The sequence below is a fragment of the Bos indicus x Bos taurus genome, chromosome 15, assembly GCF_003369695.1.
Source record: "Bos indicus x Bos taurus breed Angus x Brahman F1 hybrid chromosome 15, Bos_hybrid_MaternalHap_v2.0, whole genome shotgun sequence".
Lineage (NCBI taxonomy): Eukaryota > Metazoa > Chordata > Mammalia > Artiodactyla > Bovidae > Bos > Bos indicus x Bos taurus.
The window spans coordinates 40,814,573-40,842,454 of NC_040090.1; the positions used below are offsets into that span (position 1 = coordinate 40,814,573).

Here is a 27,882-nt window from a genome sequence, read left to right on the forward strand (position 1 = left end):
GTGGCTGCCTTTAGAGGTAGGGGTGGTGTTGCCTGTCCCCCGAGGCCAGAACTTACTAAGGCAGAGCAGGAGATCAGGAATCAAGAGTTTGAACCAAGATAGGAAATAACAGTTTGGTCCAGCTTGGACTAGCTCTGGGGTCAGCATTTAAGCTATCAAAACCAGGTTGTCAGCAATTAATCCTGTAGTTCCGAGATTGCGGGAACTGTCCAGCTTGTGAAGCTCAAGTTAAAGGTCAGACCCTATAATAAGCCTCTTTCGGAAGTTGAGATCACTGAGACCCAAATCTAAACAGAAGTGTTCAGGGGCTGCCCCACCCCGGAGGAAACAGCAGAGTCAAGGAGAGGGCAGGAAGGAACCTCAAGCTCAAAGATTCTGTTGTGCCCAGGCAGTCCCACCTCCTACAGAGTTAGTACGAGTAAAGGAAGCTCAAAACAGATCAAGGTGTCCCACAGGTGAATGAAGCACAGATGTACTCACCATTACCCCACACATTTTAGCTTGGCTAACAACACAAGTCTGGGTGTAGGCGATGCACCCCTAACGCCTAGGAGACAACCTGGATAACTCCTCATCTGTCAGTGGCCAAGTCCTGTCAGCCTTGCCTCTTGAGGCAACTGTAAAATCCTTTCCTTTCCCTCTAATTCTACCACCATTAGTTCAAGCTGTTTTCATCTCTCTCATCTTCCCTTTGGCCACTAGCTGGGAGGTGAAAAATGCAAATCTGAATGCATCATCCACCTCCAGGAAACCCTTGCGTGACCTCTCAGAGCTCCAATCAGTTCAGTTCATTCAGTATCTCAGTCGTGTCCGACTCTTTGTGACCCCATGGACTGCAGCATGCCAGGCTTCTCTGTCCATCACCAACTCCCAGAGCTTGCTCAAACTCATGTCCATCGAGTCAGTGATGCCATCCAACCATCTCATCCTGTTGTCCCCTTCTCCTCCTGCCTTCAGTTTTTCCCAGGATCAAGGTCTTTTCCAATGAGTCCGTTCTTCGCATCAGGTGGCCAAAGTATTGCCACCTCAGCTTCAGCATCAGTCCTTCCAATGAGTATTCAGGACTGATTTCCTTTAGGGTTGACTGGGTTTGATCTCCTTACAGTCCAAGGGACTCTGAGTCTTCTCCAACACCACAGTTCAAAAGCATCAATTCTTTTCAATGGTAAAAACAAAACCCCCTCAAGGTGGTCTCGAAGGCCCCGCACAGCTGGGCTCCAGCAGTCACTCAGCCTCATTCCCACCATGTTCCCCACCAGCCTCTGCTTGAACTGAGCAAACCTCCTTTTGAGTCCTGTGTGCTCTGTGCTCCTTCCCACCACAGAAGGAGACACTTGGCAGAAGGTTGCTCCTTCTCCCTAGAAGTTTCTCTCCTCCTTGCCCATCTGCCTAGTTAACTTTGACCTTCACCCTCAGGGAAGTCCTCCTGACCCCTCATGTAGCCTCTTATAGCACTGGATATCTTCAAGGAAATTATCAGAGTTGCAACTTGACATTTATGTGATTTTTAAAAATTATTATCTAACTCTTCATTAGATTGCAAACTGCCTAAAGGCAAGAACCATATGTATTTTTTAATCTTTTTATTATGGAAAGTTTCAAACATACAGAAGTAGAGACACCCATTGGTATAATGAACCTCCATGTTCCTCACCCAGCTTCAACAATTAGAAACTCATGGCAGCTTTATTTTCCCTATACTCTCACCCACCAAGGGGTTACCTTGGATGATTTTGAAGAAATGTATTTCACTATATAGTATCTGCTCACAGTTTCTTCCTAAGTGCCTCAAACAGTGGCTGACACATCTAATAAATATTTGTTGGAAAAGTGAGTTAAAATACTCTTGGTGTTTTAACAGTCAAGCTAGAAGACTGGACTATGCTGACCTACTGGACCACCTGTGAACAAGACCTTGCAGTGTGCAGAGTGGCAGCAGGCCCATATGAACTACAGGAATTCTGATCAGCAGAGAAGATGCCAAGATGGTGTCTAAAATTTTAAGTTGGATTCAAACCATGAAAGGTATGACCTGGGTCAGAGTGCTTGTTTCCTCCAAGATGGGTGTTACAGTCACAGTGAAAGGAAAGCTACCCAAGGCCCCTCACGTTGGAAGTGACATCATGTACCTGAGACCACTACCTAGGGCGACCAACACCAAGATGTATTTTAGTAAAATTACTCAACTTTAAAGAAAAGGAAAAAATCTTTTGAGCATTCAGGGGTGTGTGTGGGGGGGGGGGGTAAAGATCCAGCAGACTCTATATTGTTGGAAGTGGCAATGATGGGGAAAGATGCAATCTAGAGCTCACTGCAAAACCCAGCAAAAGAATCATAAAGTTGGCCCCTGAGAGTCTGGAGCAAAGTCATGTCATCTATAGCAGAGAATTACACACCTTTTGAGAAGCAGCTCCTGGCATGTGACTGGGCCCTGGTTTAGATGAAATGCTTATCCCTGAGCATCAAGTGAAAAATACATCATGAACTTCCTGTTATAAACTGGGTTCCATCAAGCTGGCCAAGACAAAGTCAAGTGCAGCCAGCAGTAGTTTATTGTAAGATGGAAATGGTAACCTCATTTGGTTTGCAGATGGGTCAGCTTGGTATGTGGGTGGAAGTCAAAAAGAACAGGGCCTGTGTGATAGTCACATCCAGGAGGTGCCTTGAAAGACAGTGGGAAGAAAGGGAAAGTCTTGCCAAAGAGCTGCAAATGGTAATGATCAAGCATTAAGTCTTCCCAATTAGCTGCCCCTGGTAATGGACGAAGAAGTGTACACAGGAGGCTAGATACACATTCTTCAGCAGTGGTCAGTAGTATAACAGCCTTGTCAAGGGACTGGAAGGGTCTGGAAGACTGGGGACAAGAAGGTTTGGGGTAGACATGTGATTGGACATTTAGAAGGAGGCAGGCAGTATGAAGATTTTGGTGTCATTTCATCACCACTCACCAGAGAGCATCCATCACAGAAGAGGACTGAACTAAGTAGATTAAATGACTCAGCCACTTTGTCACTGGCCATCCTGGAACTGGCACAATAAGCAGATGAATGCAGTTGTCTATCACAAGATAGACATGGAGGCTATGCATAGGCCCACCAGCACGGATGCCCAAGTACCAAAGCTCATCTAGCTGCTGCTGCCTTCTGCCAGTGAAAGAAACAAATGCTGAGCTCCAGATATGGCATTATTCCTTGAGGAGATCAACAAATCCCTTGGTGGCAAGTCAACTATCTCAGGTCCCTTCCATCCAGGGAGGGTCAGCAGTTCATCCTCGCAGGGAGAGAGATCTACTCTTGAAATAAGTTTGCCTTTCCTGCCCAGAGCCAGTCAGCACCAATATCCAGAAGCTTAGAGAATACCTGATCCCCAGGTATGGAATTCCATTGCATCCAACCAGCACACCCAGTTCGCAGGGAAGGAAGTTAGGAAGTGGGCCCATGACATTAGGATCTACTGGTGATTGACAGATACACATTCATAGTTTTTTGGGATTTTTTTTGTGTGTGCCATCCAGAAGATACCAGCCCCAAAGAGCCCTGGAATAGCCTTCTGAAGGCATCTGAGGCAACAATCTGCAAGAATGGTATGTCATCCTTCAGGATCCAGAATATGCATTAAATCAGAGAAGTTCAAGTGCTGCTCTGTCCCTATGGAAGAATACCTGGTTCCAGGAACAAAAGGGCATAAGAAGTGGCCACACTTCTCACTTCCAAGAGTCCACCGAGGGCCACTGTGCTTCCTGTTTCTGTGGTTCTGGGTTCTGTGTGGTTGGAAGCACTGTTCTCCAAAGGGAGCACATGCTTTCCAGGGGACACAGAACTACATTCTACAGGTCCAAGTCCATGGAACTACAGGTCCCAGCTGCCACCAGGGCACTTTGCATTCCATGTGTCTGAAGACCCATAGACAAGGAGTCATTATCTTGGTGGAGATAACTGAGCCTGAACAGCAGAGTGCGGCAGGACTGCCTTTATACGTAGGGGCAAAGCACACGTGAAACCCAGGGCTTCTTAGAGAAATAGCTGATTCCAAGTTTAGGATAGAAAACATACAAGAGGAACTTAGCAAATGCCAGAGAGCAACCACAAGAGTCATGGCAAACAACTCAGGAACCAACTTGAAGGGACTCCCAACAGCCAAGATGAGACAATAAAGACAATAATTGTCATGAAATGAAACCCATCAGGTAGGTTTTAATTTCTAAGTTCCTAACAATTGTTTTAAATAGCCACCTTCTGAGGATAACAGGGAACCAGTCCAGTTCATTATCTTAAAAGTTGAGTAAATAAAAGGAAAGAATTAAATATTTATCCTACCTTTCCTATACAAACTCTATTCAGAAATCAAATAGGTGAGAGGGTAGCATCTCCTTATAAAATTACTCCCTCTAATAAATGAAAACAAAATAATAGCTTAGAATATATCCATATTGCAACCTCCAGTGCACTGGTCACCAGATGTAGGTGTTGAACATCAGTGGCTGCCAACACCAATAGAAGTGAACACCAGACATGATGTGGCACTTGGTAAATGAGCACATGCCTAGAGTCTCATCAGTGCAGTGCAGTTCAGTCGTGTCCAACTCTTTGCGACCCCATGAACTGCAGCACACCAGGCCTCCCTGTCCATCACCAATTCCCGGAGTCCATCCAAACTCATGTCCATTGAGTCAGTGATGCCATCCAACCATCTCATCCTCTGTCATCCCTTTCTCCTGCCCTCAATCTTTCCCAGCATCAGGGTCTTTTCAAATGACTCAGCTCTTCACATCAGGTGGCCAAAGTATTGGAGTTTCAGCTTCAACATCAGTCCTTCCAATGAACACCCAGGACTGATCTCCTTTAGGGTGGACTGGTTGGATCTCCTTGCAGTCCAAGGGACTCTCAAGAGTCTTGTCCAACACCACAGTTCAAAAGCATCAATTCTTCTGTGCTCAGCTTTCTTTATAGTCCAACTCTCACATCCATACATGACTACTCAAAAAACCATAGCCTTGACTAGATGGACCTTTGTTGACAAAGTAATGTCTCTGCTTTTTAACATGCTGTCTAGGTTGGTCATAACTTCCCATCCAAGGAGTAAGTGTCTTTTAATTTCATGGCTGCAATCACCATCTGCAGTGATTTTGGAGCCCCCCAAAATAAAGTCTGACACTTTCCACTGTTTCCCTGTCTATTTGCCATGAAGTGATGCAACCGGATGCCATGATCTTAGCTTTCTGAATGTTGAGCTTTAAGCCAACTTTTTCATGCTCCTCTTTCATCAAGAGGCTCTTTAGTTCCTCTTCACTTTCTGCTATAAGGGTGGTGTCATTTGCATATCTGAGGTTATTTATATTTCTCCCAGCAATCTTGATTTCAGCTTGTGCTTCTTCCAGCCCAGCGTTTCTCATGATGTACTCTGCATATAAGTTAAATAAGCAGGATGACAATATACAGCCTTGATGTACTCCTTTTCCTATTTGGAACCAGTCTTGTTCCATGTCCAGTTCTAACTGTTGCTTCCTGACCTGCATACAGGTTTCTCAAGAGGGATCCAACCTGTGGTGAATCAGGTTTCTGGCTCTAGCTGCTGATTTGCAGGAAATGCAGAGAATAAAAGAGCAAACTGAACTGCACCCTCAGGGTAAAACTAGCAAAATCCAGGCTGTGGAAAAACTACAGATCAAACAGCCCAGGATCCTCAACAGATAAACTGTAAGGAAAAGACAGGGATAGAGGAGACTCTTCAGATTAAAAGAGATGCATCAAGTTAAAAAACAAAAAAAAAAAACAGTAAAACTACAGAGTTTCCTGGTGGTCTAGTGGTTAGGACCTGGCGATTTCACTGCCGGGGGCCCAGGTTTACTGCCTAGTTGGAGAATTAAGATCCCTTAAGCCGAGAGGTGAGGCCAAAAATATAAATAAATAATAAAGTGGGTTTCTGTTTTTAAAAAATAGTAAAACTACCCTATAGAGTATAGGGATGCACACGTGAGTGATAAAAGAAACTCAAGGAAGTGGTTTCGGTGAAGGTCAAGAAGTTGGAAGGAGGGGAGTGGGGAACCTGGGAATGTGGGTAAAGCTCTATTCCTGGCCTGGTGGTGGAGGCCAGGGTTACAAGGGTGCTCACTTTCTAACAATTCACTGAGTTCATCTGCTTGTTTATTGACCAGTCCCTGAAATCTCAGAGTCTGGGAAGCACTGATTTAGCACAAGTGCAGAAGCCGAGGCAGGAAGGGCTGCTTGCTGAGCAAACTGAAAGCATCTGACCTCCCCAGAGCTGCTGGAGAGGCGGTTGACTTGAGTGTCCTTGAAACACTGAGCTACCAAGCGTGTCTGTTCTTCTCTACCATGTCATTAAAAAAGGATTTGTAGAAGATTATAAAACAAAACACAGTAGAAAATGAGACACAGCACAATCAGCTGTTAGAAGGGGCAGAGAGCTGGATGGTTCCAGGAGAGCCCTGATTTGTAAAACGTGATGCACTTACCTTCTCAGCAGCATCTGCTAGAAAGGGCGTTGTTTCTCCACTGCTTTTGGCTTATTGAGGCCACCAGCATCCTCCGCTTAAGCACATAACCAAGAGCAGGGTGCCATGCACCCACCACACATAGCAAAGACCCACTGGACTGTTTCACAAGTCAGTCACATCACCACATCCAGGAAGGTCATTTATCTCCAACTGGTTTGAGCACTGGCTCAGGTAATCAGCACCCACAAGCTGGAAGGAGGCAGAGAGATACTCCCAGGTTACCTATACAATACTGCCCCCTCTTGCTGCTCTGAGATGGGGTCCTGTCATGGATGAGTCTGCCCTCAGTGAGACCATATACGTGGTTATGAGCACATACTCCAGGTGACCTGTTCAGACTGCACGCTGCATTGGGGACACGCAGTTGTCATGCCCAGTAGTTACGCTCTGACCCCAGGTTTCCATTCCACAATCAGACAAGGTGGGCTTGGAGCAGCAGCATTCTTCACAGGTGTACGTGTGCACAAGGAGGGCCACATACAGGTGGCATGGCTTTGGTTTTTGGTGTCTGCAGCGTGCATTCATTTGTTCATTCAGTCCACATCTACTGATCACCAGCAACGTTCAAGGCCCTGGGATACCTGTCAGCCTTTTGTCTCCCATTTTGTGGGCTCATACATGTGCTCTGCTCCCTGTCTGACTCAACACTAGTACTAGGCTTCCCCAAGCATCCCAGTTGGGAGGGCACATTCACAGCACGCCTTTGCCCTTGCAGTTTGTTCTACACGCAATCTCCACTCATCTGAAAATCCTCCATCCTGAGCAGATATAGTCATGGTGAGCAGTATGTCTCCTGATGTCATACTCCCCCCGAAATACTTGCCTCTGAGCTCTCTGAGGACAGGGGGTCTGGGTCATAGAACAAGGACAGGGCTTGATACAATACGGTAATAACCATGACCAGCATTTACATACACTTGAACTGTTCTAGGTATACACAGTTATTCAGTCCTCACAACAAGCCTATGACACAGTCACTATTACCATTCCCATTTCATCAACAATAAGTAAAGAGCTTGCTTTCTTAGTCCCAGTAGCAGAGCAAGGATTCAACCAAAGGACTTTGGCCCACAGTTTGTGATGTTAATAACTTCTAATGAATTCACGTATTCCACAGACACCTACTAGGTTCAAAACAGATGCCAGTTAGTACTTCAAGAACAAAGTCGTTCGGGTTCTTCCTCATAAAGCTTACGTTTAAAATTAGCAAATAACTAGTATTTGCAGGTTATAGGTGTTAGGAAGGAAAATAAAGAACAGGGAATAAAAAGTGACTTGATATTTTAGAGTGATCAGGGCAGGTCTCTCTAAGGACATCTGAGCAGAGACCTGAATCCAGTAAGGGAGCAGCTCTAAAGCCACAGGCTTGGAGTAAACAGTTCTGGTAACTGCCAACGACTTAACTCACTTAACGGTAACTGCCGAAGTGATGTGTGGCCTTGGGCAAGTGACTAAACTTCTCCAAGCTTCAATTTCCTCACCTATAAACAGAGAATAATCTAAATTTGCCTTGCAAGTTGTGAGGAAAAGGGAGAGGTGTGTGTCCAAAGCATTTGGCTTAAGGTCATCTCTGGCCGACCGCCCACAACACACGTATGCTCTGAGGCACTTTCCCTCCCACTCCCCCCAGCCCCAGCTTCCAAAAACACCTGGACTCCAGCGACCCACTCATACCCCCTGCTGGCAGGACGGTGCACTGCAGCTGCCTGAAACCTCCAGTTGCTTCCTCACCTCTTCAAAAAGCCTCACCTGAAGAATGCCTGTCACCAGGGAGGGAGATGAACCATAGACCCTTTCCACCCTCTAGAAGCTCAGTCTAAGAAGTGGGCCTAATGTGCAAGCAGACAATGCCAACCCAGAAAGGAAGTCCTAGCATCTAAGAAACTACAGGAGCACAATGAAAGAATGATTAACAGTGCTCAGGGAGGAGCCAGTAGGTGATTCCTAAAGTAAACCCTCAACAAAGAACTCAAGCGGACATGAGGGTAGGCATACCAGGCAGAGGGAACAGAACATACCAAGTCAGGGAAGCATACAAGAGGACACTGATTGGCTTGAGGGGCTGTACGTGACTGATGGTGCTACACCTCTGGAGCTTCCTGCCAAAGCAGCTTGGTTGAAAAATGAAACCAAATCAAGCTGACTTACGGGGCTTCCCCAATGGCTCAGCAGGTAAATAACCCGCTTGCCAATGGAGAAGACAAAGGAAACACAGGTTCAATCCCTGGGTCAGGAAGACACCTTGGAGGAGGAAATGGCAACCCACTCCAGTATTCTTCCCTGGAGAATCCTTTGGACAGAGGACCCTGGTGGGCTAGTCCATGGGGTCGCAAAGAGTCAGACATAACTGAGCACACCACACCTGCAAAGCTCTATCACCTGCCACACTGGGAAAAAGCTTTCTTTCCCAAGGGCAGACAGGATCTCATGTGTCCAGTGTTCCCCTATCTGGTCTTTCTTACCCTCAAGAAATGGCCCATCCTGTCTCAGTCAAGTGACCATCTTTGCAACTTAGGTCTTTCCCCCCCCCACCTCAGCCTCCTCCTCTGGAAGGTGGGAAAATAACCCTTGTCTGCATTCCTCGCAAACAGCCATGGAAGCTCCTGGCACCACAGCGGGTAGGACCCAGGACCCAAAGCCCCTCACCTCTCTGGGCAGGCCTGGTGGGGCAGGCAGTGCTACAGCCCCTTCCTCTCAGATCAAACTGTGCTCTCCACCACCACTCCTCACAGCCCCCATGCCAAAGTCAGGGGCCCACACAGTTTTGTTTCAGGTGTTTTATTAAGTGGGCCATACTGCAGCTGGTTTGTAAGTTGCAAAACAACATAAATTTAACAGTAATAACATAGCCAGTTAGACTGGGACAGATTTTTCTTTCCTTAAAAAAAAATAGAAAAAAGAAAAGAAAAAGACTTAAAACATACAATGGAGGGTTAAATAAATAATACATTTTTTAAAAAAAGGAAAACCTGTTAAAACATGCTTATATTTACTTCTGTGCAACTGTGTGCCAAGAGGAAACGTGATTCTCTGCACGATGATATATCCCGGCATGTCACCTTCCCAAATAATACTGACAAAACAGAAAAGACGTAGGGCTGACTCATCAGTGCTTACAGAGGCACTACTAAAAATCCCTTTGATTGGAGTGTGGGGATTCCTGCTCAGCACACCTGTGTGGCCCGTGAAAGCCAAATATCTATAATAATGTTAATATAGAAAACATTAGTTTAAAAACGATGTGGAATGGCCTCATTAACTCGGCAGGGCGAGGAGGCAGAACTGCCCCACGTGCCGCAGGCTCAGTCCAGGGAGGCCGCAGGCTCCAGTGTGGCCACGGCGAGGGAGGGCACCAGCTTCAAAATAAGCGGCACCAACCTCATCTCCCTCTCCCTATCACTCTTTCACATGAAAGTGTGTAAAAAGCAAATCAGCAAATAAACTCTAAAATAGATTATTTATTCCAAAAATCCTCTACTTTTCTTTTTACAGTGAGTGTACATCTCCTCTCATCTCCTGCACAGCTCGCTTAGGTCCCTCTGGGAAGAAGGGGCGAAGTTGCAGGCGAGTCTCTGGGTCCTGCTGCTGGCTGGTGCTGGGAGGTCAGATATCGATGCCCTTGACCAGAGATGTCTCCAGCGTGATGTTGAACTCCTGCAGTGTCTGCAGCACGCGGATCAAGGAATTGACAAGTGTGTGGTCTTTGATCAGTGCCACATCCTCATACATGTGTGCGGTGATGGGGCAGTCAGCCAGCAGGGCGATCCAGTGGTGCAGGAGGTGGTCTCTGGCAGGGAAGGATCCATTCCGATGGGTCAGAAGGACAGGAGACAGTTAGCGAAAGCCCAAGGGGAAACCTGCCCCATCACCTCCTGAACCAAGTGTGAAGCAGGAGAAGCAGGTCTCTCCCCACAGTCCCCGCCCCCTCCCCCTCCCCTAAGATCACCTGGTGAAGATGCCTTATAAGGCTTTAAAAGGCTCCTACTGGGAGGTACCCAGCTTCCCAGGTGGTTCAGTAGTAAAGAACCCACCTGCCAATGCAGGAGCCTTGGGTTCAATCCCAGGATCGGAAGATCCTTGGAGAAGGGAATGGCTACCCATTCCAGTATTCTTGCCTGGGAAACTCTATGGACAGAGAAGCCTGACCAGGTAGTCCATAGGGTCACAAAGAGTCAGACACGACTGAGCACAAGCACAGTCAGGATCTTCGTGGGGGCTACCCAGCCCCAGGAATGCCGATCCAAACAGACCCTGTCATCCACACAAGGCCTGCTCCTCCTCCCCTGCTGCCCCCTCTTCCCTCCAGACACACCATCAACCAAACACTACGTCCCAGACCCTGTCATCCACACAAGGCCTGCTCCTCCTCCCCTGGTGCCCCCTCTTCCCTCCAGACACACCATCAACCAGACACTACGTCCCCTCTGCATCACATCCTCCATCTCCTAGAACCTCACTCCTCTCCACAGCCACCACCACCAAAAATACACAACAAACTGACACACAAATAGCACCTAGCATGTGCCCGGCCCCTTTGTAAGAGACAACCTTCATGACAACCCTATGATGTGAAGGAGCTGCTATCAGTGCTATTATTATCCCCACAGTAGAGATGAAGAAACATCTACTGGTTGATGGAGATAAGCAGTTTATTCAAGAGCACACCGCCAATAAGTGGCTGATCTGCGATGTGAACCTTGTGACTCTGGTTCCAGAGTCTGTCTTTAACCACTATGCCAACTCCTCCCTTCCACAGCCTAAATAAACCACCCTGTTTATCTGGTCTTTGTGCTCTCACCTGACCCCTGGAATAACCCCCAACAATCTTGTCCACTCTGAGGTGTACCATCCCTGATATCAAATGACTATCATTTCAGTCCCCTGATTCATCAACTCTGTCCCAGCTCCTCAAGGCCCCCATCCTACTGCCTCCCTTCCCACATTCTGCCTGCTAATTCCTAACCCCACATCCTCTGCTTTGTTTAGGGCCCCTCTGCTAGTTTCGTCTGCTTCAAGCTCCCTCCTGACTTCTATCCTTTTGTTAAGGCTCACCTCAAATGCCACCTCTTCCTCGAAGCCTCCTCTGGTCTTTCTCCTCTATGTTTTCAGCAAACCTTATCAATGAGTACTTTTTCAAACTCTCCCAAACTTCTGCTTTGTACTGTACTTAATTAGGACAAGTGAACTTCTAAATGGTAGGAACCATGTTTTATTTAGCTTTATTCCCACACCTTCCATGAGACCTACCACATTCAAATGTTTGTTGAAGGAGTGACTAGATACATATACTCTGCTTCAGATTTTACCGGGGGGGGGGGGGGGGGGGGGGGGCAGTTTTATTCCTTCCCATCAAAATGTGGCCCTTCCTCCCCAACCAGACATACACTCTCATCCCCATACCCCACACACACATGGTACATGAAGGAAATTAAGGGCTTCCACCAAGCCCACAAGGCTTTACCCACCCAAGGGCACCTGTTCATAGGATACTCCCCACCCCCGGCACCTCCCCTGGGTTCCTGCAAGGCTGGCTGCCTGCACGCTGGGCCACGGGGCTGCAGTACCTGGCTCCCAAGCACACCAGCATCTGAAACTTGCCATCCTTGCCAATGTTCCGGGGATTATTGTTGATTGCCGTGACAAATCGGCAGAAGTTCCGGGCCCTCATATGCCAGTTTTCCTCAGGGACAAGTTCGTTCTGCTCCAAAGTCTCATAATAGGTTTGTGCTTTTTCTGTGAACAAGAGAAAAGCTTGCCAGTGACAGAGGCCTTCAAAACGAACCTATCCCTGACTGTCCTACCTCAGGCCCCTCCATGTCAATGCAGGTGAGAACAAGGGTGTTCTGATGTCCCTGGTCACAGTTCAAAATGATCCTTCTGTTCCCTAGCTCTGTGTTCTAAATTCCTTAATGTGACCCTTGATATAAGGATGGTCCTTTCTCAACAAAACTCCTGAGGAAGAAGCTGCTTGCATCAATTTCTCCAAGTGGATCTAACAAAGGGCTTGGACTTCAGTGCTATCAACTGGCATCTCAGACCTACAAGCAGGAAGTGTGAGGGGTCATGACTAGGCCCGTATTATATGTAACAGATGCCTGGAAAGAGTCTTTCCAATCCAGTTCACAGAAGATGAGGGGTGAATGGTGGGGTAGGGTGGGGGTAGGGGTGTTGTCTCATTACCTTCAAGAAAAGCCAGGGCCACCAAACAACAGATCTAACCTGAGACTCACTTGATTTGGCTTCTAGATCTCAGACCCCGGTGGTCAGTACCCACACATTAGGCTGATGATCCCCTCATGTCTGCATGCTTTTCCCGACCTCAAATCCTAGCCCAACTCACCCAAAAAATCCCAAATGAAGACATTTTTGAAGAGCCGTGGTGACTTAAATCCATGCTGGAAAGCCTGTTCCAGGGCCGAGACAAGGCCACATTCTCCACAAAGCAACAGCGTCAGACTACCTCGCTGTATAAGGAAACAGGGGAGAGTGCCAGGCTAGCCTTCATCAAGATGCCCTCCAACCACTACACCCCAAGCCCACCTCCCAAACCTGGGAGGGCAGCAACACACAGGCAGGGACCTTGTCTAGTCTCCCAGCACCTGGAAGGGCCCAGCTCAGAGCAGGTCTCAGTGAAAAGCTGTTGAGTGAACAGATGATGGTTCTGGGTCCCCAGCAGGGGACAAAGCCAATGTGGCCACTATTAAGGAGACGCAGACAGATTCATAAGACAAGAGAAATACACACAGCTCACTGGACTCTGCTATGTTGTCAAAATGTAAGGAAAACAGGGTAACCCTAGGCACAGGTCCCCGAAGGAAGGAATATGCTATCTCTAACTGAGGCACATCTTTGAGCCTGGAACAAGGTTATTCTCTCTTATTCAATATAAGGCCCTGGACTGGAAGGTAGGGAGGCTCACCTCTTTTTCAGGCTTATGGAAGTGCTTCACGATGCCATTGACTGCCTCACCGATGGACTCTTGGATCTGCCCAGTGTTCAGCTCTGATTAAAAATTAAGCAGATATCCAATCTCAGAGCTTAATAGTGCTTGGTTAATAGAGCAAAAGACTCAGGACATAGGGAAGTCCCACAGGAGAGGTGGGGCAGCCTGGACCCTGGGAAGAGTTGTGTTGCTCTTGGCTTACCCAACTTTGTGGAGCTAGCTCTTCTTAAAATCTTAGGACAAAAAGTAACAGCTAATACCTTGGAGTCTAGTCTCTAATAGATGCTAGTAAAATTTATTCTTTGCCCTGGAATTCTGGCAACCAAAAGAGTGCCAAGCCTTGACAGTGAAGCCAGGAACTTGATAGTGAAAACAGGGAAGGCCAGAAAGCAGACCCCTCTCCTCCATAGGGTCACATACAAATAGCACAGATGATCGGGCCTGGCTCCAGGAGCTCTCCCCTCTCCTCCCAGTCCTCTAACGGGAGTGCCAAATCCCTGCACTGCTTCATGAGAGGAGGGTGGCAACACCTGATGCTGCTTTGCAGAGGTGGTTCCTGAGGCAGCTGTGTAGGCGCGGATCTGGGCTCCCTCATCAGGGCTCCCCGAAATCTGCCCACTCTCCAGGCTGGGCAGCGTGAGGGCCCAGCCCCACCTTCCACTTACTGGGTCTGTTGTTGGGTGAGATGGTAACAAGCCTCCGGATGACGCTGGGAGACTGCTGCAGGGGCGGAGTCCGGCACGGCCTCTCATCCACCTCAGGCTGGGATGTGAGCAGCTCCCCGACCAGAACCCGCTCCAGGCTCCCGTCATCCATGCCCTTCCCCAACCAGCGGCCACATGGAAACCTGAGGTTCAGGCAATAGCCTGTCAGAGCTGTCAGCTCCTTCAGTGTCTTTCCCTTTGTCGATCTACAAAGGCCATCAACAAAGCCAATCCCTGGGGACAGGCTCTGAAACTGGCCCGGGACCCCTTGTGGCCCAGCTCCTCATCCCACTGTGTCGCATCAAGGAAGCCACCCGAGTGATGGGTGGCCTGGACAGTGGTAGCAGACACTTCCACTTGGAAAACCCTCCTTTTTTTCTCTTCCAACAAGAAGCCTCAGCCTATCACACCTAAAAGGTCTCCCTGAGAAGTCCACATACCCAGGCATCAAACACAGCCTCTGGTAGTACACCAGGCCCCACTGTCTCAGGACAAAGCTGAAGAACACTTACTTGTAGGTATGTCCGGTGATCTCATTCCTAACCATCACATATTCCACCAACCATTTGGCGTAGAGTCCAGAGTTATCATGGCCTATCTGCACAGTAGTGAGTTTCCCCAAGTTTTGGCACTGTAAGAGAACAGAGAAACAGGGATGACAGGAAGGTCAAGAAATAGGAGAAAAGTGCCACACTGCTCAGAGGCACAGATCTGACTGGTTGCCTGCAAGCTGCCCCACTATCTGCAGGGGCAGAGCTCAGAGCTCCACCTGCCACCAAAGCTGGCAGTACAGTACTATCTCATGAGGAATGATGCTGAGAAAGAAAGATACTACAACCTAGAAGAAGAACTAGGGCCAGGGAACAGAAAGCTCTGAAAGTGGCAGAGCAGTCTGAGGTCTCTGTGAATCCTTGGGTTCAGCAGCTGAAAGAATTCTTGAGAATTCCTCAACACACCATGGCAGGGAGGTTTGCAAGTCCCGATGGGTACCTTCCAGCCAGAGACCATTTACACAGGGCAGGCTCCCTCTCCTCAGGTCAACCCTTGACTCTGGCCTCTGGTCATCCTGGGACAGGTCAGCTGTGCTGAAACATAATACTGTATAGAGCAAGGCCTCCATAAAATCCTGGAGGAAGGTGCCAAAGTAGTCCTGCCAGCTGAAACTCAGACCCCCAGAGCCTTGGGATATGGTCCCTGGGTAACACATACCTCGAAGGTCATCTCTAACAGGTTCCTGGGAATCTGCAGGATCTGTGTCTCACCCAGTTCTCCTGAGATGCAGATCCATGGGTTGGCGGTGAACATAGAGCCCCCCAGCTTCTTGCTTGGTACAATCAGGATGTGGTAAGGAATCACTGTTTAGGAGAAGGCATAAGGCATTGCAGGAGATCAGGAATCCCTCCCGTACCTGACCCTGACCTGCCCCAGGTGTGCTGGCATGTCTGTGGCGCCTGGAGCAGCAGGGCCTGAGGCCAGTTTAGAATACTAGCCAATCTTCTCAATCTCACTCCTCCCAAGGTTATCACCCAAACATCCACACACAAGCCCATCTGTGAGCTCAGAGCTAAGAAAAACTGTCCCTTAAACATGATCGCCAACTCAACAATGTACTAAATGGCTTTTCAGAGCACTTTTCTATCTGTCATCCCAAGGACTCTGGTAATAATCTCCAGAGAGGGCAGGCAGGTATCACAATCCTCTCCTGAGGCACCAAGAGGGAAACAGTTTCCCTCAGGCCTCCTACTTTCCAGTCCAGTGCTGCTTCCACCAAAGCCTATGATCCTCTTCCCTGGGGAGGAGAATGAGTGTCATATGAAAACAAGAGTCCACAATGCTGAGTCACTAGCCGAACAACTGCTGCTGCTGCTGCTGCTGCTGCTAAGTCGCTTCAGTCAGGTCCGACTCTGTGTGACCCCATAGACGGCAGCCCACCAGGCTCCCCCGTCCCTGGGATTCTCCAGGCAAGTACACTAGAGTGGGTTGCCATTTCCTTCTCCAATGCATGAAAGTGAAAAGTGAAAGTGAAGTCGCTCAGTTGTATCTGACTCTTAGCGACCCCATGGACTGCAGCCTACTAGGCTCCTCCGCCCATGGGATTTTCCAGGTAAGAGTACTGGAGTGGGTTGCCATTGCCTTCTCCGAGCCAAACAACTAACCATGGGCAAATTCAGACTCACTTCAGTTCAGTCGCTCAGTCATGTCTGATTCTTTGCGACCCTATGGACTGCAGCAACTGTTTACCTAACAGAGCATCCTGGCACCAAAGAACAAAGAGGCTCCAGGGGCCTTTCTGAGACCATTTCAAACCTTTTTCCTCACTCTGCAAATAGGGAGATGGAGGCCCACTGCAGGGGCAGACACTGCTCACAGATCCATAGTGAGTTAGGGCAGAACAAGGCCCAGACCTAAACCTCCCAGAGCTGTCTGGAGTTCTTCCTGCTACTTCAGGAGCTGTTTTTCCCTGAGGGCCAGTCTGAAACTTTCTCTGATATTGAATGACTTTCTCAACCCAAAACAAAAGGGAGATTTCTTTACAGGTGTGCAGAGCGGGCAGTGAACTTCACCATCCCCACCCCATTCCATCTTAGGCCCCCAGAGCTGTGAGCAAAACCACAGTGATAACACAATGGCCAAAAGTATGAGCATCCTAGTTCAAAACAAGAAGAAACTTCAGAGAAAAAACAACCTCCAAGGAGGGCTAGTAAAGACCTCTCTCCCCACAGAAGAAAAGACAAGTGATCATCTTCTTTATTTAAAAAGGGGATAGTAAGTTAGCCTCGGACAGGTTCACGAAGACTGGCAATGGGAAGGCTAGTGGGGAGCACAGGGCCACTCACGGATAGTCGTGAAGACATTGGTGAAGCAGAAGTAATCGACGGCATTGAAAGAGAGGAGGTGATAGAGGAACTGCTCCTTCTCGTCGTCACAGCGCAGGAAGGCGTAGCGCTTGTAGAGTTTTCTGTCAGAGAGGAGGTAACACATCAGTCTCTCAGCCCAAAGCGGGGGAAAGAGGCTAGAAGTATTCAGTTCTGGAGGGAGATGGCTAAGGAAAGAACATGAGGGCAAGCCTCAAAGTTCTGTAGCCACCTAAAAAAGGAACAAAGCCAGCAACTCCATCTGAGGGCTAGAGTGAAAGTGGCTTAACCTACAGAGGAACAACACAAGCCAAGCTCTACTCGTGTCCGAGAGCTGACGTTATTATAAAGTGTCAGAGGTTGTGGGACCTCGTTCCTAACCTGAAGGCTTCTACAGGGCATCATCCCAGTGTGTAGTGTGCAAGTAGCAATGGCAGGAGGTCGTGGTCAGCATTCTTACTAGGGCTAGTCTCAGACCCTCAGCAGGCCTGAGACCCAGAGGTCAGAACACTGCTCTGAACATGTCAGAGGCAAGGAATGGAATGATCCAGGTCACAGATAAGGAAAAGCTGTACAGAGAATGTTCTTACCCTCTTTTCAAACCTCCTCCCATCCCTATCCGTCCATTGCTCAGTCCTCTGCTGGACACTGCAGGCACAGAGGGCCTATCTTTCCCAAGTATCAGGGACACAAAAAGCCCAATGCAGAGGAGCACAGCACAGAGAAACACACAGAGAACAAAGCAAGGTCCCTGTCTTGCCTGTCCAGACTGCCGTCACCATGCCAGAGAAGTGTGGGATTCAGCAGACCTGTGAGGGTCTACCTAGACAGTTTATACGGTTCTTCACACAGATAATTCACCAACCCAGGAGCCAGAGAGGGAAGCCTATCCTCAAATACAGTCTAGATGAATAAACCTGCTCAAGGCCACAATATATAACATAACAAGTTGCCAAATAAAAGGCTCTAAAAGGTTCTCTCTGGAAATTGAAAGAGCCATAAGCTTTGATGGTTCTAGAACAGAAGGGGCCTGAAGGACAGTACACATTCAGACAGGGGTTGCAGAAGGAGAAGGACAGGGCATAAAAGCCAGTTTGGCTAGAGTTGGGGGCTCGGGGAAGTAAACAGCAAGAGACTGAAAAGTCTGGCTAGAGTAAAATGAAGGCAGGCCTAAATATTCAGGCTAAAGAGTTTGCAATCTGCCCTAGAAATAATAGTTTTCTTAGGGATAAAGGGAAAGACATGACCAACTTCAAGAAATTTAAATTTAGCACAGCTGAAGGGTGAAAGTGGCATGAAAGTGAAACCCAGGGAGTGGCAATAAATAAGGAGACAGATGGAACAGCAGCTAAGGACCTAAAATGTGTACGTGGGAAGTAAAGCTAAGCAAGGAGTCACACGGACTCAAAACCAGGAACCTAAGCAGGGAAAATACGTACAGGGAGAGGTGTATGGTTCAGACCTCCAAAGAAAGCAAATTTTGTTTTATTTTTTTGTATTAAAGTATAAAAAGGGACAGAGAAAGCTTCTGACACAGACATCAGAAGGGGGCAGAGAATGCCCCCCTCACTAGTCTATGCAAGGAAGTTACATACTTTTTAAATTAGTTATAAATCAAAAGAATGTCTCAAGTTTGTAAAGATCTTACTAGACCCACTCCCATAATTTATATTTTAAGATAACAGGATTAGCCAGAAGGTTTCAGGAAGGAGAATCTGTCCTCAATCAGGATACACTGTTGTTATATAATCATTAGTAGGAGTTTAAACTGAATTGTTTGTTGTGTAATCATCAGTTCCTGGCTTAAAGAAAAAAATGTTTTATGTGACTAAGACTAAGGAATGTAGAGGGAAAAAAAAGAAAAAAGATGTTTGTCCTTTCCTTCTGAAGAATTTCAGACCCCCACCTCTGCTTTGAGAGCCACAGACCCCTTTCTCCTCCTCCGGTACCCTGGACTTCTTAGCAACCCACCTAGGAATTGACTCTCTCACCCCTTTTACTTTTACCTTCCATCTTTCCCAGCATCAGTTTCTTTTTTTTTTTTTTTAATTTATACTTTTTTTTAATATAAATTTATTTTAATTGGAAGCTAATTACTTTACAATATTGTATGGGTTTTGCCATACATCAACATGAATCCACCACGGGTGTACATGTATTCCCCATCCTGAACCCCCCCTCCCACCTCCTTCCCTGTACCGTCCCTCTGGGTCATCCCAGTGCACCAGCCCCGAGCACCCTGTATCATGCATTGAACCTGGACTGGCGATTCATTTCACATATGATAATATACATGTTTCAATGCCAGTCTCCCAAATCATCCCATCCTCGCCCTCTCCCAGAGTCCATAAGACTGTTCTATACATCTGTGTCTCTTTTGCTGCAAAGAAAGCAAATTTTAATAAGTAGCAAACAAGTAACAATAATGATAACACACCCCACCTGTGGTTTAAAAAAAAAAAGGAATGAACAAGTCTGTAACAAATGCTATGGGCGCCTGGGGAGGAATGGACCAGGTCGCTGGGGTGTCTGGGCAGACTTCAGCAAAGAAAACTTGTGACTAGGCCCTGAAAGAGCTTAACACATCCTGAGAAGTATGAGGGGTTTGAAGTGGCTGGAGCTGTAAGCAAACTGAGAAAAAAGATGAGAGGGGTAGAATGGAGGAGTAGGTAGGTTTTGATGAAGTACCTCTTTCCCTCTCCCTATACCCCACCCAAAATGCAGTCTGTGGCAGCAAAACTCTCCTCATTTTCTAGTCACTGAAGTAGCACAGGGGTCAGAATATCATGTGAGAAGTTACTATGTAGTAAATTAATTCTGAGCTGTCCTCTAACAGGGCCACAGTTTTAAAAAACCAAAATTAGCCTCCTCACCAAGGTCTGGGCCCTGTCTGCTCCTGCCTAGACCCCTAAGTTCACAGCCCTAGACCTACCTACTGCCTTGGACTCTATCATACAGTTCCTGGACTGGGCCCCCTTTCAGCTACCTCTGTACCCTGTCCTCCTGCCAACCTGCAGCCATCTCCTAACAGACAATGCCCACCCTACCCCACAGGAATCTCTCCTGTCCTGTCAGACCCCAGTGCCCACACAGCCACAGATTTTTCCAGGACACACAACTGGCCTCTAGACACTGGTATGCAACTGACTCCCTCCCAAACTCCAGGCTTAAATGTTCACTTGTTTTCTTTTAGTTGTCTCCCAATCTTCAAATTTTATTCCTATACTTTTTCATCCTTAAAGGGAATCAAATTCAATAACTTTAAGAAATGCTATTTCATAACCTCTCAAAATGAGCTCCCTAACCTATCAAGCTTTTGAAACTAGTCTCTTGCTGTGGTTTAAACATACAATAAAGTCTTAAAAAAAAATCACAGTTTCACTTTAAATAAAAACAGAGTCTGCAGTTTTAATCAATTCACTTACACAAAATTTCCCCAAGGTCTGCTTCTCTGCTTTATCATCAACAGGCAAGTCACATACTAAAGGATACCATTAAAAGATGCCCAAGGAAATGCCAAAAAGAAAAATGCCCAATAGATTTGCTGATGATGAAAGAATCAAACGTATTATATATAGGAGAAGACTGAAAGATGGTAATCAGAGAAGGGGGACAGCCTTCTTCTCCCTCCTGCTCTAGTAACCTGGGTACAGAATGAACACAAACATAAAATCAAGAGAAGGGAACTGTAGGGTTAGCGGTTCTAGGAGCAAGGAAAAGTGAGAACCTAGCTACTTTGGGCTGGCCCTAGGCTCAGGAGAGAACAAAAAAGATAAGCGGATATATTAGAAGTTTCTTTTTAATTCTCCAATCCTTTCTCCCTGAAGACAAGAAAGAGACCAATAAAACATCCTATGCCCAGGAAGTATGCAGGTCATTTGAGTGCCACAGAGAGGAGGACCCCCAAAACTCTGAGGTACCCAATGAGGATTCCATTCTTCTCACTACCTCTGCAAGAAAGCTATTTGGGGAGGTGAGAGATGCAGGTTGAGAAGATAGGAAGAATAGATAACAGATAATAATAGAATTATTCTTCTACAGATAAAGAAGAAGAAGAAATGCTGCATCACAAAAATCACCCAAACAAGAAAAGTCCTCCCATCTTTATGGGAACTGACCCAAGGTAGAACTCAACAAGAGCTCACTGGCTGACCAGCAGCTGAAGGAGCCAGAATAGACCATAGGAGGTCCCATAAAAGGAACCAACAGCCAAAAGGGAGGATCAGTGCTTCCTGTAGTGGTTGTGGCTTAGTCTCAAGAATCCAGGTCTTCAGAACTCAGTTCAGAGAGCACCCAGTCAACTGCTTGTCTGAATGTTCCTACTAAAACAAGCATGCTGTGTTGAGCGCTGCCAAAGAGTTATTATTCAACAACAGGAAAACAGAAAACATTTTGCAGCGTAAGTGCACAATAGTGTTCTACACAGAAAGGAATAAAGAAAAAGAAGAAATGCTGCAAAACCTTCACATGCAATTTGAGTTTAGGTGAATTCAGCAGCAATGATACACCACATACTCTCCTTTCCCGTGGGTTTCCAATCCCTCCCGCCACTCCCAGGAGCTGGTTCTACTCCAAGTGGAATGGCCTTACTTGGTGAGCTCATGGTCTGAGAGAAGCTGCTTCAGGTGTCTAGAAAGTAACTTTTTTTCCATGGACAGACGCACCCACGCTCTGGCTTTTCCCACATCAGTCTTGATTTCCCCAATGTTCTGGATGTGCCTGAAGGACAAATGGGGAAAGTGAAGTGGAGGGTGGGGTGGGGAATGAACTCACTACCAACACCTCCCCTGTAACGCCAAAGGAAGTCTGGTGAGGCAGTCCCACCCCGTCCTGAGAGACTCCATCTCTCTTGTTCTCAAAATCCTGAGCTTCCATGAAGCTTTGAAAGATAGGCTCACCATAATTTAGGGAGTTGGTGAGGAAGACAGTACAGCTTTCAAAAAGCAAGGCTAACCCCAGAGCTCTTAGGCCTTGAAACACTCTGGTGTAATTCTCCAAAAATGTATGGAAACACAACTGCTTGTACAGCTCTACAAATGCATCATGAAACACAGGACCAATGAGGAGGCTTCCTGGTTAAATGAGAGGTTGTAGAAGCCCAGGTCACTGAGACTCTGCTATTTAAAGTGGACTCCTAAGCAGCAACTGAAAACAGAATTTGAGTGGCTAATTACAAATGAGCCCAGACTGACCTCATATCCTGAATGAGGGAGATTCTCAGGGGAGACATGACGGAGCTGGCATCAGACTTCCTCCGCTCTGAATCAAGAAATATTCCTAGGGAAAAAAAAACGTTGCTTAAGTCCAAAGAGATTTGACTACCGAAATAGCTAAGTACTCTTCTTATCTCAAACCACAAATCTCTACAGAAAAAAAGCTGGTTACTTTGAAAACACTTTAATCAACCATTTCATGAACATTAAGTACCTATTAGGTACCAGATTCTATACTTTTATGCATCTTGTATCACTTAATTCTCTAACAACTTATAAAATAGCCATGGACAGTATCACAGAGGAGAAAACTGAAATTCAGAGGGGTGAGCTGCTTTGCCCCCAGTCAGCAAGTAGCAAAGTTGGGACTGGAAGGAACACAGATCCTCTGGCTCCTAATCCAACATGTTCTCATCATAATCCTTGAAAGCAGTGCTTCTGCTCAGAGCTATACTCATGTCCTACTCCTGCCTCAAAATGGACTACAGAAAGACCAAGGGAATGTGTAAGGAATGCTTAGGACTTCTAGACACAATACCTGTATATCCCCATGTCTAGCCCAATGTTTAAAATTAGTATCCTCATTATTCAGCTGCTGAGACTTTGTGGCTACACTTTATCCCTTGGCAATAACTTCCATGGCCTTCGTAAGAAGATTCTGTTCTCATACCCAGCAAGTGGACTCAAAAACTCCTTATGAGGTTACTCAGGGAGCTTCTGAATCTGGTTTTTTGCCAACTATTGATATTTTCCCCACGTGCAGTGAGTGCTTGTTGAGATCAACTAGTTCAAGGGCAAAGACAACAAACACTGAGTTCATGACTACCTTTTCACCTCCACTTAAACTGATTTTTACCATTAGGACAAGAACATTTAAGAAAAGTAAACAAACTCCCTGGCAGAGAGACGAGAATGAGGGATGGTATGAAGAGGAGATGCTGCCAAGAAGAAAAGGAAGAAGGGAGACAGTCCTGGAAAAGACACTGCACGAGGTTATAAAGAACAGCAGACCAGGAGATGAGAGGCCTGACTCCTGATCTGGCCTCTTCTATCAATTCACTGTGTGATCTTAAGTAAATTCAATTCCTCTCTGGATCCCAGTTTCTGTCTCTTGTAAAATAAGGGGACTGGACTAGATGATTTCTGGGGTCCTTGCCAACTTTGATATTTTTTATTAAACAGAAACAGAAAGCAACTTCAAGGGATCATGCATACCAGGCCTGGACTTTGAGAAGTTCCAAGGCAGGACACTGACAAAAAGGCTCTCTTAAGTGATGGGAAATCATCTCAATGCTCATCTCAGACAAATAAAACAAAAGAGTCTGAAAACACTTGCTCCAAACACAGGACATCAGTATCAATCCAAATTCATTTAAAATCCAAATTTATTCTAAGGGTGGCCTCTTGCTGATATAAATCTTCTATCTGACTGATCAAAAGTGTATGCTGCTGCTGCTGCTGCTGCTAAGTCGCTTTAGTTGTGTCCGACTCTTAGCGACCCCATGGACTGCAGCCCACCAGGCTCCTCCGTCCGTGGGATTTTCCAGGCACGAGTACTGGAGTGGGGTGCCATTGCCTTCTCTGTCAAAAGTGTATAGAAACACATAATAAAAGCAAACCCCACGACCTTGGCATGTTCTGTGGTCCAGAGAGCCCTGTGGCTTAAACACTACAGAGTGAAGGCTTCATTGACGTGGAACAGTCTGCTAAAGAGGATCACTTCAGTGGGGGACGGGAAAGTGAGTGGAGGGAGCTTGCCCAATGGTGCTAAGACCATCTTACCTGAGGTACTGAGGCTTCCTGATGTGAGTTTTCTCTGCCGGTTTTCCTGATAATGTAACAGGTGGGACCACAAGGCTGATTTCCCCTGGAACCAATGCAAGGGAGAAATATCTATCAGTTTAGATTTCTAAGGGTAAGTCATCTAGTGAGCAAAGTCAGAGATAATTTGAACATACAGATGTGAGCTTTTGCTAAAAAGTATCTGTCCTATTTTTTATCTCAATATATACCCAGATGCAATGTATATAAATATATATCCCCTACCTAAAATTAAGGAGAAATACAAAGAACGGAAGGGAACAGAAAAAGGAAATGGTCCCCCACTGGGAATAGGAAGGACATGGTCAAAAAAAGAGCCTGAGAATAGACCAGTGGATAAGAAAGAAAAAAGCAAATAATCTATCAATCTCTAAATGGTCTGTTGGTTGAAGGTCAGCTTGGGTAGTGCATGATGGCTTTTGCAGAGGAACAGATACCCAGCCTACAAGATTCTATAACAGCTCCCAAATTTCCTAAAGTAGTTAAAAGCATTCCTGCCCTCTGCAGCCTAGGGAGAGTACATCATCACAAGGATGAGGATTTACTGTGAAAGATATTTTGAAGAAGCCTGCAGAAGAGGCAGCTGGTACTTAACTGCACGTCTAAGATATACTACTGTCAACAAAGCAGAACCTCGGCACTTGAAAATGTAAAAGCTGCAGTTTAAACTGCGGGAGACATGTAGCAGTTTGTCATTTTCAGTTCAGTACAGACACTCAGTTGTGTCTGACTCTGCGACCCCATGAACTGCAGCACACCAGGCCTTCCTGTCCATCACCAACTCCCAGAGTTTACTCAAACTCATGTCCATCAAGATGGTGATGCCATCCAACCATCTCATCCTCTGTCATCCCCTTCTCCTCCCGCCCTCAATCTTTCCCAGCATCAGGGTCTTTTCCAATGAGTCAGCTCTTTGCATCAGAAGGCCAAAGTACTGGTGCCTCAGCTTCAGCATCATTCCTTCCAATGAATATTCAAGATTGATTTCTTTTAGGATTGACCTATTTGATCTTCCTGCTGTCCAAGGGTCTCTCAAGAGTCTTTTCCAACATCACAGTTCAAAAGCATCAATTCTTCGGCACTCAGCTTTCTTTATAGTCCAACTCTCACATCCATACATGACTACTCGAAAAACCAAAGCTTTGACTAGACGGACCTTTGTTGGCAAAGTAGTGTCTCTGCTTTTTAATATTCTGTCTAGGTTGGTCATAACTTTTCTTCCAAGGAGTAAGCGTCTTTTAATTTCATGGCTGCAGTCACCATCTGCAGTGATTCTGGAGCCCAATAAAATAATGTCTGCCACTGTTTTCACTGTTTCCCTATCTACTTGCAATGAAGTGATGGGACCAGATGTTATGATCTTAGTTTTCTGAATGTTCAGCTTTAAGCCAACTTTTTCACTCTCCTCTTTCTCTTCCATCAAGAGGCTCTTTAGTTCTTCTTCACTTTCTGCCATAAAGGTGGTGTCATCTGCATATCTGAGGTTATTGATATTTCTCCCGGCAATCTTGATTCCAGCTTGTACTTCATTCAGCCCAGCATTTCTCAGGGCTGAATGATGTACTTCTGCATATAAGTTAAATAAACAGGGTGACAATATACAGCCTTGACATATTCCTTTTCCTATTTGGAACCAGTCTGTTGTTCCATGTCCAGTTCTAACTGTTGCTTCCTGACCTGCATACAGATTTTTCAAGAGGCAGGTCAGATGGTCTGGTATTCCCATCTCCTTCAAAATTTTCCACAGTTTGTGGTGATCCACACAGTCAAAAGCTTTGACATAGTCAAATAAAGCAGAAATAGATGTTTTTCTGGAACTCTCTTGCTTTTTTGATGATCCAGCGGATGCTGGCAATTTGCTCTCTGGTTCCTCTGCCTTTTCTAAAACCAGCTTGAACATCTGGAAGTTCATAGTTCACATATTGTTGAAGCCTGGCTTGGAGAATTTTGAGCATTTCGTAACTAGCCTGTGAGATGAGTGCAATTGTGCGGTAGTTTGAGCATTCTTTGACATTGCCTTTCTTTGGAATTGGAATGAAAACTGACCTTTTTCAGTCCTGTGGCTACTGCTGTGTTTTTCAAATTTGCTGGCATATTGAGTGCAGCACTTTCACAGCATCATCTTTCAGGATTTGGAATAGCTCAGCTGGAATTCCATCACCTCCACTAGCTTTGTTTGTAGTGATGCTTCTTAAGGCCCATCTGACTTCACATTACAGGATGTCTGGCTCTAGGTAAGTGATCACACCATCGTGATTATCTGGGTCATGAAGATCTTTTTTGTACAGTTCTTCTGTGTATTCTTGCCACCTCTTCTTAATATCTTCTACTTCTGTTAGTTCCTTACCATTTCTGTCCTGTATTGTGCCCATCTTTGCATGAAATGTTCCCCTGGTATCTCTAATTTTCTTGAAGAGCTCTCTAGTCTTTCCCATTCTATTGTTTTCCTCTATTTCTTTGCACTGATCACTGAGGAAGGCTTTTGTCTCTCTCCTTGCTATTCTTTGGAACTCTGCATTCAAATGGGTATATCTTTCCTTTTCTCTGTTGCTTTTCACTTCCCTTCTTCTCAAAGCTACTTGTAAGGCCTCCTCAGACAACCATTTTGTTTTTTTGCATTTCTTTTTCTTGGGGATGGTCTTGATTCCTGTTCTCTAATTAAGAACACAAACCTCTGGCCATAGTTCATCAAGCACTCTGTCTATCAGATCTAGTCCCTTAAATCTATTTCTCATTTCCACTGTATATTTGTAAGGGATTTGATTTAAGTCATACCTGAATGGTCTAGTGGTTTTCCCTACTTTCTTCAATTTAAGTCTGAATTTGGCAATTAGGAGTTCATGATCTGAGCCACAGTCAGCTCCTGGTCTTGTTTTTGCTGACTGTATAGAGCTTCTCCACCTTTGGCTGCAAAGAATTAATCAATCTGATTTTGGTGCTGACCACCTGGTGATGTCCATGTGTAGAGTCTTCTCTAGTGTTGTTGGAAGAGGGTGTTTGCCATGAACAGTGTGTTCTTTTGGCAAAGCTCTATTAGCCTTTGCCCTGCTTCATTCTGTACTCCAAGGCCAAATTTGCCTGTTACTCCAGGTGTTTCTTGACTTCCTACTTTTCCATTTTGGGTTTTACCAAGACACAAATCTGAATAGTATTTTCAAGCCTGATGTTAAGGGAGCAATTTGCCTATAAAGTAAGTGAGCCTAGCTGGCCACCTAGCAACTGCTTTGTTTCCTTAGTCTAGTTATCCTTGTATACATAGAGACCCTTGTCTCTATGTTAACTTGTTATAGGATTAAAAATTTTACTTCAGATTCATGATAAATATTCTCACATAGCAGATATAAATGTAGTATAATTTTAATAGTAGGATTTATTATGGTCATTTTACAAGTGATTTAGTTCTATATTTTACAAGAGTAATAATGACAGAAACTACCATGTCTTGACATTTTCTATGAACTAAGCACTATGTTAAAAGTTTAAAATACAATATTTTACTTAATGCTTCTAACAATTCTACAATGTAGGTACCTCTACCTTCATTTTCTTTAGAAAAGAACAAACTGAGAATCAACTAAGTAACTTGTAAAAGATCATATAACTAGTAAGTAGGGTATTGGGATGCAAGTTTAAGTACAGCTAATATTAGAACCATTACTGTTAATAATGATGCTATATGGGGAGCTTCTGGAAGACAGCATTTAACTTCTGAAGCTGTATTTTCTGAAGAAAATTTTATATTTGGCAATGAATGTGGGGAATTAAGTCTCAAGATTTTTCCCATGAGAATATGGAAGCTCTATTTTATTTTTATCCACCAATTAACCTGATT

General features: G+C 45.8%; 1 protein-coding gene across 5 annotated transcripts in view; it reads right to left on the minus strand.

The window, feature by feature from the left end:
• Window positions 1-9,276: 9,276 nt before the first annotated feature.
• Window positions 9,277-27,882, minus strand: part of DENND5A (DENN domain containing 5A) — a 94,006-nt gene continuing 75,400 nt past the window's right edge. For 4 of the 5 annotated variants that reach the window (XM_027563235.1, XM_027563234.1, XM_027563237.1 and 1 more), the window contains 11 exons: window positions 24,012-24,096; window positions 22,209-22,293; window positions 21,607-21,735; window positions 16,999-17,120; window positions 15,371-15,516; window positions 14,674-14,792; window positions 14,123-14,304; window positions 13,434-13,516; window positions 12,855-12,978; window positions 12,079-12,247; window positions 9,277-10,301 (listed from right to left, as the gene is read on the minus strand). In XM_027563235.1, the coding sequence (XP_027419036.1) occupies window positions 10,118-10,301; window positions 12,079-12,247; window positions 12,855-12,978; window positions 13,434-13,516; window positions 14,123-14,304; window positions 14,674-14,792; window positions 15,371-15,516; window positions 16,999-17,120; window positions 21,607-21,735; window positions 22,209-22,293; window positions 24,012-24,096 (1,428 nt within the window). In that variant the 3' untranslated portion in view covers window positions 9,277-10,117. The remainder of the gene's footprint in view (window positions 10,302-12,078; window positions 12,248-12,854; window positions 12,979-13,433; window positions 13,517-14,122; window positions 14,305-14,673; window positions 14,793-15,370; window positions 15,517-16,998; window positions 17,121-21,606; window positions 21,736-22,208; window positions 22,294-24,011; window positions 24,097-27,882) is intronic. The other variant, XM_027563238.1, reaches the window with a different exon arrangement.